Raw genomic sequence first — 12,313 nt, 5'->3', positions numbered from 1 at the left:
ACAAGGTTATTATTAAACATGACTAAGCAAAATAGGCCAAGTATGGACTGATGACCAAAATTTATTAAGAGTGATCATTAATTCAAAATTAAATTAAAAAAAAAAAGGCGGGTGTGGTGGTGCACACATTTAATCCCAGCACTTGGGAGGCAGAGGTAGGAGGATTACAAGTTCAAGGCCACCCTGAGACTCCATCCATAGTGAATCCCAGGTCAGCCTGAGCTAGAATGAGACCCTACCTTGAAAAACCAAAATAATAATAATAATAATTATTAGTACTATATTTTTTCTACTCCAAAGTAGGTTGAAAAGAAAGAAAAACTGTAGAATTCTTAAGTCAGTGTTCTCACAAGAACTATTTCAACAAAATTTTTAAATATTTTTCTTTTTAGTCTTTATATATGCTATTTGTTCATGAACATTGTAACTTGCTTCTTTCTCTAATTGTAATTTTAATAATTTCAGTATTACAATACTGATACAAAATAATTTTCTGAGCTATGTTTTAATATATTATAAATAATATAAATAATAGTATTTTTAAATACTGTTTCCCAGAATTACAAATAAACATGTGACGACCACCTTTGGCAACACAATTTTTCTGCACTTTATATTATTTTCTCATGCTACACTCCCACCAGAAGTAAAGAATGACTCCAAGGGGCTAGCATTGCAGTACCTCATAGTATTAGACTGCCCAAAGTAAAGAATGACTCCAAGAGACCAGCATTGCAGCCCTCCATAGTGAAGTAAGAATGACTCCAAGGGACCAGCATTGCAGCCCTCCATAGTGAAGTAAGAATGACTCCAATGGGCCAGCACTGCAGCCCTCCATAGTGAAGTAAGAATGACTCCAATGGGCCAGCACTGCAGCCCTCCATAGTGAAGTAAGAATGACTCCAATGGGCCAGCACTGCAGCCCTCCATAGTGAAGTAAGAATGACTCCAATGGGCCAGCACTACAGCCCTCCATAGTGAAGTAAGAATGACTCCAAGGGACCAGCACTGCATGAGTGAGCACTCACTTCCCAGTACTGCGCGTGCTACTGACAGGCAACATTCTAAGTGCTTTACACTACCTCATCAAAACTCGTAGGAACTCTGTGAAGCACTGTTAGTAACTTCATTTTACAGAGTCAGATAAAGAGGCACACAAAAGTTAAGCAATTTTTCCCACACCACACAGCTTAAATTCCAGCAAGATGTTTCTAGAACCTATGTTACTTAGCTACTATGTCATACTTTATTTCTGGATGTAGAAAAAACAAATATACAAAAAACCACACACACATACACCCAAGGACTGTGATTTCATGACTAAATTTACCTTATTAAACTATACCTTGGCATGAGAGGGATCAAGTATTCTGATTTTCTAGTTGTCAAAGGAATTAATTTTAGTTCTTTGATGCATTTCCAAAGGTTATTTTATAAAGTAAAAATCTTATATTTACAAGCCATTCTTCAGACATGAAGTTTTAATTTTAAAAGTTAATTTACATACCTTTGCGCACCCAATCTCCAGTATGAATATTGATGGTCACACCTACTAAATTACTACTTCTCTGTCTTTTTTCCCAAAGAAAATCAAGAGCTTTTCTTGCATATTCCTATAATTAAAAAGAAGTATATATTCCTATAAACAAAAAGAAAACCAAGAACTTTTCTTATATATTCCTATAGTTAAAAAGAAAAAATTTATCATTAGCAAAAAGAAAAAAATCAACTAAATGTTAAATTTAAATATTTTACTACATTTATAGCTGCTTTGGATAGAAAGATAACACAGATATGAAAGAAAAGGACTTGTATAGGTGAGTTTCAAAATTAATTTCAGAACCTATTTAGCATTACAGAACTATTACTACAAAATAAACAAATCATTACCCCAAATTTTCACTTTGTAAGTTTGACAACGAGTATAAAATAGTTTTAAAACTTGACTCAGTCAATTTATGTACATAAAAAGATCTGGGATAGCATTAGCTGTCCTATAATTGATTCAGGTTTAACCTTTGCTTACATTTTAGTTTCACTGGATCTGATCTTATTTTTCTTAGCTGTAAAGTAAGAATGGGGGACAAGACATACTAGCACACGCCTTTAATCCCAGTACTCAGGAGGCCAAGGTAGGAGGACCGCTATGAGTTCGAGGCTAACCTGAGATTGCATAATGAATTCCAGGTCAGCCTGTGCTACACAGGGAGACCCTATCTCAAAAAAATAATAATAGGGAAGTAAGTACAAGCTGACCCACACTTTCCAGATCTGAAATCCTACCACTGAATTGAAGTTATAATCTTCTTCATTTAAAAATGGTTGACATAAAGCCAGGCATGGTGGAAGCCAGGAGTAGCAGCACACGCCTTTTATCACAGCACTCAGGAGGCAAAGGCAGGAGGATCACCATGAGTTCAAGGCCACCCTGAGACTACATAGTGAATTCCAGGTCAACCTGGACTACTGTGAAACCCTACTTTGAAAAAACCTAACCAAAAATAAAAGGTTGACATAAATTGGTTGAGTTAAGAATTAAAACTATTTTACATTCCTTGATAGAAAGACAGAGTTCAAAATCCAACGCTACCCAGTCACTCACGTGACTCTACAACCTTCTTACTCGGAGACTCGCTTTTCTTCCCTATAAAGGCTACAATATCTGAGACAGTTTACAGCTTATGTTAAAAAGTATATCAAAGCACCATATTTTTAATGAAGGGAAAATACCAGCCAATAAGCACAGAACAAAACTTTCAGTGCAAAATAACCAATCATGATAAATGATAAATCTGTTCGTCTTTCATTCGAACATAAAGGTATCCATACAGAGAAAGGTTTGCATATCACTAAACCACCTCCCTTGTTTTATTTATCACATCAAGTGTCTGTCATGATACTATACATAGGGGATATATCCCCTATTTCTGCTGTCTATATGTATCATTTGATGAATTTTTTAAAAGTCACCTAAGTTGCTGAATACTTGCATCCAATGACATGCTTACATAGAGTTGATTTTTTTCAATGTGAAATACAGTTAGACCCCAATAAACTATGTGAAGGATATAAGTGTTTTGGATAGTGAATAACATTTCCTTTGCAGTACATCAATTTTCACTAAACTCTCAGTCAAGGCTTAGTTACAAAATTTTCATTGTAACTTAGATTAGGGAAGCTTTCAGAAATACAACTGACCATCTGGCTGTCTAACAAGTAAAACACAGAAATAGTACTTCCTACAAGACATCTATGATACCAAGAAGTCATCAAATTTATATAACATAACATAGTTAAATAATCTTCTAAGAAGAAAGCTAAAATGTTACTTTACAGTTTGGGAAGAAACTGCAAATTTTATTTAACATTGCTGCCTCACAATGACTTCAATACTTCTGACAAAACTAGAAAATTCAGATTAAAAGTTCATGAAAATAACAGTAATCCTCTCATGTATAACTGTAATATTTAACCAAGGGAAAACAAACATTAAGGTAGCTATTCCCATACCCAGGAGATCAAAGACCATGAAAAGCAAACCTCAAATATTGTTGCTCCTGTGAATCGACTTAAAGCAGCAAACTCAAGGATCAAGGTACCTGCACAAGCTGTACAGGTATCTGTCTCAGTTCCTGTCCGGGCTTCTGGTTTTCTGATGCCAAACTTTAAATTGATCTGAATACAACCAAATGATTAGCATTAACAACTATTAAAAGGTAAATTATTTACAATCAAACTTGAACAAATCATGAAATAACCTAACATTAAGATTCACTCTAATGGGCTGGAGAGATGGCTTAGCGGTTAAGCGCTTGCCTGTGAAGCCTAAGGACCCCGGTTCGAGGCTCGGTTCCCCAGGTCCCACGTTAGCCAGATGCACAAGGGGGCGCACGCGTCTGGAGTTCGTTTGCAGAGGCTGGAAGCCCTGGCGCGCCCATTCTCTCTCTCTCTCTCTCTCTCTGCCTCTTTGTCTCTCTGTCACTTTCAAATAAATGAAAATAAAAACAAAAAAAAAATTAAAAAAAAAAAAAAAAAAAAAGATTCACTCTAATGATCTTTGTGACTTTCCAATAAACATCTATGGAAATATAGACTAAACATACAAAAATATATGGATGGGGTAAGTTAAGTTTTCCTTTAATTTCTTCCGTGATAATATCAAAATGCAACATCACTGTGACTACATAAGTGGTTAAACTAATTAGCACAAGAATACAAAAGTGAATCAGCCTTACAAGAAATTAGGTTAAAACACTGCTCTTACTGCTAGCCTGACAACCATCCCCAGGTTGATGGTGACAGAGTGATCAATCAAAACCTATCAAAGGGGTTTGGGGATTTAGCTCAATCAATGAGTGCTTGCCTTGTATTAAGTGCAAGGCCATGGGTTCAGTCCTTAGCACTGGAAAAAACAAATCAAACAAAAAACCCTATCAAAACTGAAATTCAGAGGCTATAGAGAACTCAACACTAAATCAGACTGCCAGTCCTGCTATGGCTCAGAGAACATTGTAAAAGAAGGGGCAGAAAGATTGTAAAAGCCACAGAGTGGATAGGAATACCCCAAGGCATGGTCTCCCCATACCCTACAGGGACTGACTGAGACCTTCATAACAGCAACAGTGAATACCGTAACACCACTGAAGAGGGTGTCCAAGGTATGGGGAACTGGGACAAGGCGATAAAAGAGAACTGCTATAATTATTTTTAAATTAATATAAAAAGAAATTAGGGACTGGCAAGATGGCTTAGTGGTTAAGGTGCTTGCCTGTGACCTTGGTTTGATTCCCCAGGACCCACATAAGCCAGATGCACAAGGTGGCACATGCGTCTGGAGTTTGCAGTGGCTGGAGGCCCTGGCACTCCCATTCTCTCTCTCGCTCTCTCCCTCCCTCATTCTCTCTCTCAAATAAATAAATAAATAAATAAATATTTAAAAAGAAATTAGGAAGCTGGGCGTGGTGGCGCACGCCTTTAATCCCAGTACTCGGGAGGCAGAGGTAGGAGGATCGCTGTGAGTTCGAGGCCACCCTGAGACTCCATAGTGAATTCCAGGTCAGCCTGGGCTAGAGTGAGACCCTACCTCGAAAAACCAAAAAAAAAAAAAAAAAAAAGAGAAATTAGGTTTAAATGAGAATTTGTAGAAAACAAAGAGTACTCTTAAATAGTTCTAATCCATAGAGAAAAATATGATTGTATTAGCATATATTTGGAAGAGAATAAAATTTTCATGTATAGTTTTCAAAAGTTGTAGAATATAAAGCATAATGCTTTGCTTGCAATCTTACAATCCAAGATTTTTTTCAAAGAGGCATTTCTTTTATAATACAAAAACAACCAAATAACACTATAGCATGAATGCAGATTAAATAAAACCAAACTGATCAGAAATTGATTAAACTCTAGAATGTTTTTAAGCAATCAAAATAAGCCACAAAAAGCATGTGCCAAGGACTTAACATAATAAAAAATTTAAATCAAGCATAAAATGTGATATATACATTCCTGAGTCACTTATTAATCAAACTTTATAAAAAGAAGCTCAGATAAATTTAGATTTCAGTTTGTCACTGAGTTTGACTATTACCTTAATAGTATACAGCCAATACCCTACACATGTCTAACCAAATATCCACTCAGTAGCAAACCAAACCCACGCGAAATGTGAAACACAAGGACTTGATCACTGTATGTAGCTTCTTGTTTTGAAACTTACTGCTTCTAGATACATTTGAGGTGTCCCAGAAAATAATGCTAGATTCCTCAAGCTCCAACACCTCTTCTTAAAAGAAAAACTAAAAAGAAATCCAATTAGCCATGCGTGTTGGCACACGCCTTTAATCCCAGCATTTGGGAGGCAGAGGCAGGAGGATCGCCATGAGTTTGAGGCCACCCTGAGACTACATAGTAAATTCCAGCCTGAGCTAGCGTGAGAGTGAGAAATCCAATTAAGTAAATGTGCATACATTGCTTAAAATTAACTTTGCTTCTAATTTTAATAAACCAAGGGGGAAAATGAAGCTTCCTTTCCTCTTTCAATATAAAATACTCCTTGAGGAATAAACAATTGGGGAAAAAATTCTCGACTGTTGTAGACTTTTCCCTTTTGAAGCTACTTTATTTTGGACTTCATAATACTATCCACAACAACATGGTTCACCTCCTGAATCCCTCTGAACACTCCTCTTCACTAGCTCTAATCCCTTCCTTCCTGGTACTCATTTTCTCTCTCCTAGGAGAGTAACATCTACCCAATCCCAAGGCTTCAAACTGCAACTTCAGCACCAACAAACTCTGGCCCACACTGTTGTCTAGCATCTGTCTCTTCCCTTTGTGGCATAATCTAAGCTGTTACATAGAGACGGTGAAGCTTGAGCTAATCTAGTTCTCATGTCACTGAAACCCAAGTTTATGGAAGTGTCAATGTACACTTGGCCTCACCTTTGAAGCATCTTTTCTCCAGCCCCAAGCAAGTGAGGAACACTGGCTCTGATGACAAAGATTCATTTCATAAAGCATCAAAGGAAGAATAAGGACTGTCATACTTTTTCAACATGACTTACTCTTGGATATGGAAGGCCACTGGTAGTATTGAAAGCTGGTAGAAGTTTGTAGCCCAACTGCTTTGCCATTTGGAGAAGTTCATCATTGTACCACTGCATATATTCCCCCTTTTCTCTCAGCATGATTGCGAGCGAGTGTCCCCCCAAAAGACCCCTACAATCAGACAAGAAACATTACCTACAGCTTACAGGTACTTCAAAGACACTTCATAAAGGGTGGGGCCATTCTGTCATCAATGACTTAACATACCTGAAAAAAGGCTACTTAAGTACTTAATTCTTTTTTACTGGCTACTCACTGTATGGTACACTAATTACATAACCAACACATCAGTTTCTCTATGTTGTCATAAAGAGCTTGGTGCATCTTAAATTTTCTTAAAACAAAGAACATTTTAGACATCATGCTTAACAAAGATGATAAGGTGATGTTAAAAAATTATATTACCGGGCTGGAGAGATGGCTTAGCGGTTAAGTGCTTGCTTGGGAAGCCTAAAGACCCCAGTTCAAGGCTCGATTCCCCAGGACCCATGTTAGCCAGATACAAAAGGGGCACACATGTCTTGAGTTCGTCTGCAGTGGCTAGAGGCCCTGGCACACCCATTCTCTATCTGCCTGTTTATCTGTCGCTCTCAAATAAATAAATTAAAATGAACAAAAAAAATTATATTACCATGAAGTCATCAGCTTAGTATAACATTAAAAGACACACACCTTTTCTGTTAGATGTAATAGATTTCAATAAACTCTGTAAAGCTACGTAACTACTTCTTATATTTAATTAAAGATAGACTCAACTTTGACAAAATAAGTTCTAATATACAAATGTTATCTTTAAACATGAAATGTCCTAATATTGAAATGTATTAACAAATCTTATAATTTCATATTTCAAACATCCCAAAAGTCCTTGAAATTGAGAAGCAATCCTATAAATTCAGTTTCATCTTACAAACTATGTGGACAAGTAAAAACATGTATCTAAGTCATATAACAAATGTTCAACCTGTAATTCCTTTTACACAGGAATGACCTTTGCGTCAACAACTATTTTCCATAGGCTGAGTGATATATAATGCAAGGTTCTCACCACAGCCTCTATGCTTCATAAAACCCCAAATTTTATCTCTTAAGTATAACAAACTTCTTTTTGTTTCAAGTTTTTAAAAAATATTTTATTCTTATTTACCTATGAGAGAGAGAGAATGGGTATGTCAGGGCCTCTAGCCATTACAAATGAACTCCAGACGCATGTGCCACCTTGTGCATCTGGTTTACATGGGTACTAGGGAATGGAACCTGTGTACTTAGGCTTTGAAGACAAGCACCTTAACTGCTAAACCATCTCTCCAGCCTCACAACCTTCAAGAAATAAACAGCCCCAAACTTCTGTTACTGACATTATAATTTTATTGTCTTACATACTTACCCAAGAACTCTGATGTTTGTTTCAAAGACTGACACAACTACATCATTATCTAAATTAACATCTCTTAAAACTTTTCTCACTGCATCTTCAAATTCTTTAGTTTTATTTAATACCTAGGAGAAGAAAATCACAAAATGAAGTCTACAAAGCAAAGGAAAAATATTCTCAAATTGAGCTTCTAAAAGTAATTTTGCAAACTTTAACACTCAAAAGTAACACAAAATGTTTCCCATAAGTGAACTACAAAAATATGATAATGTCTAAAATTTTTAAAAATTAAGTCACTAATGATGTACTACCCTTATACATGCCCTTTTTAGACACCCTCAAGTATTTATTATTCATTAGGACTTTAGAATACATATGGTTTCTTAATACAGGTTAAGCATTCCTCAACCAAAAATCTGAAATCCAAATTGCTTCAAAATCCAATTGTTTTAAATGTTGGATGTGCTGACACCATTCAAAATGTTACAAACTTTTTAAGTATTTCAGATCCCATCTTTCTGGATGAAGATTGCTCAACCTGTAAATTTTATGACAATATTCCAAAACATTAAAAAACACAAAATTAATACTTCTAGCTCCAAGCAATTCAGATGAGATTCTCATATTCTATCAGATCAGGTTTTAAAAAGTACTATAAAGTATTGCCAAGCACAAAAATTAAGAAGTCAAAGATAAGCTTCTCTTAATAACATAATCATGTGGCCTTAATTTAGAAAAATCAAAAGTATCCTTCAAATAACCAAGACCTCTTTTCATGAAGCTCACTGTGAGAACCCACTGAGGTAATTAAGATTTTGGACTTTAAGAACTGGGAAGATTGCTCAGTGGTTAAAGGCACTTGCTTGCAAAATCTGCTGGTCTGGAGTTCAATTCCCAAACCACCCATATAAGCCAGACTCAAAAATGGTGCAAGTCTGGCGTTTGTTGTACCAAGAGGCCTTGGCATGTATACACACACATGCACACACACACAAACATAAGTAAACATTTTAAAAATAATTCTGGACCTGTATGGTAACAATAGTAATGATATTAAACCCTGCTATGAAGCACTTAAGTCAGACACTGCTAAAAGAACATGTACATGGTCTCATTTAAGAAAAGAATCCACAGAATAGGTATTTGTTCCTTTGAAGATGAATAAACATGCTCAGAAATGAAAATACGTTGACTTGAATCACACAAATAGAAAGAACTCAAATCTGGACCTGTTCTTAACCATATTACTCCCCTCTTTGGGAATGGAACATCCGTGGTGTGAAAGTGACAGGCCAGTCAGTTAGAGTACTTTCTTCAGTGAGGAAGCAACTTTTAAGATTGTGCTTGTTGAGTAGGATGGTTGGTTGTTTTGTTCTAACTTGGAAACCAGATGCCAGTAAAACACACTTCATGTAGCTCTAGGTCATAACATATGGATATATCACACATGTATTCAGATATATATCACTGAACAATTAAATATTAAATACTTAAAATGTTTGAATGAGAGAATAGATACTTTAAAAATCCTAACTTAGGTATGAAAAAATAATCATGATTTAAAGGTAAAGTTGATTAGAACTACTAATACTTGTTTCTTGTTTTGCCTGGGAGGTACCTCAGTTGGCAGAGTGCTTGCCTTATATGCAAGAAGTCCTAGGTTTGAGCTCTAGCACAGCACAAATCAGGTGTGGTGAGCATACCCATAATCGCAGCAATCAGGAGATACAGGGAGGAGGATTAGGGAGTTCAAGGTCATCCTCGGCTACACAAGGAAGGAGTTCAAGGCCAGCCTGGGCTATATGAGATCATGGCCCCCCAAAATAAATACCAGTTCTTGCATTGAAACACTTCACAAAATGTTCACAATAACATTCCTTCAAATGTAGGGATGCTCAAATCTTTGCTTCTCCAAGGCAAGGGGAACGCCTTCCTAAGATGTCATTACATAAAGTGGCATCTCCATAAATTGAATATCTCCATTACTCTACATAACTCTACTTACATTCATTCAATACCATCAAACTAAAAATGTTCAAAGGTTTTTCAGAAGCAAAGATCTGAACATCTTGTATTCTTGAGACTTCTATTCCACAGCTTTGTTGTTGATTACAATTATAATATTTGAGTGTGGATATTAGGAAATTTATAAAATAATTCCAAGAAAAGTACAACATACCACAAGAGTGTCCAAAGAATCGATCAGTGTCAGGGAAAACCTAAGAAATAAGTATAATAAAATATAAAACATGAGAACTTGAAGTATTCCACCCATAAATATATAAGGAGAATGATCTACATCCCACTGACTGGTGCTTCTACTTAGTATCCTGTGTTTACAGAACACTGTGACCTACATAGCAATGAAAAAGCCTAAAAAGCCTGATGATGTGCAATTCATTAGCTCTCTTTAAAATGAATATAAAATATAAAGCACAACACCATGGGTTCAATGCCAGGCACCACAAATAAACATATTCACATATAAACATGTATGTGCAGCAACACCTTAGACTGTGTTAGTGATTTTATATACACTTTCAAAAAAAGTATGTTTAGGGGCTGAGAAGATGGCTCAAGAGTTAAAGGCACATGCTTGTAAAGCCTGCCACCCTGGGTTCAATTTCCAAGCCATTCACACCAGCCAGAAGCAAAAAAAGTGATGCAAACATCTGGTGTTTGTTTACAGCAGGAAGAGGCCCTGCTGTGCCCATAAACATACATGCAAATAAGTAATACCTAAATTTCATGTTAAAAGTTACAGCCAGCTTAACAAGCTAACTTTTTGTGGATCTAAAGATTAATTATTTTTAAAAAATGATAAAAAGGAATAAAGGACCTTAATGTAGTACTTAAAGTAGTCTTTAAAATTTGGTCAATTCTGAGCAATATGATTGCAAACTGCCTCTAGGCATTTAAGATGTGGGCACTCTGAAACACTTATACTTACTTTCCCAAGGCGTCATCAACGTCTCCCCGACTTGGCTCCTGGCCTCTGACACGACCTCTGCAGGTTAAAGGCATGAGCTCATCAGCTGGGTAAGCATGTTCCTGCAAGGAAAACCTTAGTAAGTCACGAAGGAAAATAAGAGAAAATATGTAGCGTTAGAAATGCAACCGCTTGCCAGGCATGGTGGCACACCCTAATCCTAGCACTCAGGAGGCAGAGGTAGGAGGATCACCATGAGTTCAAGGCCACCCTGACACTATATAGTGAATTCCAAGTCAGCCTGGGCTAGAGTGAGACCCTACCTCAAAAAAACAAAAACAAAACAAAAATACAACCTCTCACAGTTTAGGGAGAAAAAAGGCCAGGGAAAAAGTGAACTATTTATACAATCTCGAAATTTTATTAAATTTCAAGAAAATTTTAAAATTTGGGCCAGAGAGATGGCTTAGTGGTTAAGGCATTTGCCTATGAAGCCTAAGGACCTAGGTTTGATTCCCCAGGACTCACGTAAGCCAGATGCACAAGGTGGTATATGCGTCTGGAGTTTGTTTACAGTGGCTGAAGATCCTAGTGCATCCATTCTCTTCCTCCCTCTCTCTCCCTTCCTCTCCCTTTCCCTCTCTGCCTCTTTCTCTCTCTCAAATAAAGAAAATTAAAAATTTTAATTAAGAATATAATACATGCTTTACAAAGTCAAATAACATGATTATTTCTTTTAAAAACTGATCTATTTGCACCTCTTATCTCACTCTCCAGAAGTTATTATTAAGACTAACATTTATCCTTCCAGATTTATCCACATACATTCAAATGCATGCACATATATAATTTAAAATGTTTTTCAGACAGAATCTTGTTACATAATACAAGCTGGTATGGAACTCAACTACACAGCCCAAGCCAGCCTGGAACCCACAACCCTCCTGCTTGAGCCTCCTGAGTGCTGGGATTACAGGCATGTATCATCATGCCCAGCTTAGTGCTAAGACCTGAACAAAAGCCAGGTCAGTTTAGTGAGCCTTCTTTAGCAGAACCCTTCCTCCTGGTGATGGATAATGGTAAAGACGGCCCAATTTCTCATACGTATATATATTTTTGTGTATAAACCCAAGGCCTCAGGCAAGTTAGGCAAGCATTTTGCCACTGACCTCTGACCTCCTACCCCAGCCCTAATGTTGAAATTCCATTTATAACCAGGCACTTATGCCATATGCACACAGTTTCAGAATATTGTTTTACTCATCACACAGATTTCCCCCCCATGTTAGAATGTTTAAAAATACTTTTTTTCTAATAATAGCAAAGTGCCATTAGCAATAGTAAAGACAATACTAATATTTATTGTCTTCTCAACACTATTCTATATATTCTTCAACCCCTCT

At 36.6% G+C, this 12,313-nt stretch overlaps 1 protein-coding gene across 6 annotated transcripts in view; it reads right to left on the bottom strand.

Moving 5' to 3' along the window:
• The window catches only part of Edem3 (ER degradation enhancing alpha-mannosidase like protein 3), a 68,145-nt gene that overhangs the window by 30,091 nt on the left and 25,741 nt on the right, over positions 1-12,313 (bottom strand). For all 6 annotated transcript variants that reach the window (XM_045141586.1, XM_045141587.1, XM_045141588.1 and 3 more), the window contains exons 3-8: positions 10,932-11,032; positions 10,161-10,200; positions 7,994-8,106; positions 6,564-6,717; positions 3,541-3,675; positions 1,508-1,613 (exon numbers count right to left, since the gene is read on the bottom strand). In XM_045141586.1, the coding sequence (XP_044997521.1) occupies positions 1,508-1,613; positions 3,541-3,675; positions 6,564-6,717; positions 7,994-8,106; positions 10,161-10,200; positions 10,932-11,032 (649 nt within the window). The remainder of the gene's footprint in view (positions 1-1,507; positions 1,614-3,540; positions 3,676-6,563; positions 6,718-7,993; positions 8,107-10,160; positions 10,201-10,931; positions 11,033-12,313) is intronic.

The sequence above is a fragment of the Jaculus jaculus genome, chromosome 1, assembly GCF_020740685.1.
Source record: "Jaculus jaculus isolate mJacJac1 chromosome 1, mJacJac1.mat.Y.cur, whole genome shotgun sequence".
Lineage (NCBI taxonomy): Eukaryota > Metazoa > Chordata > Mammalia > Rodentia > Dipodidae > Jaculus > Jaculus jaculus.
This window is presented reverse-complemented; position numbering and strand designations above follow the sequence as displayed.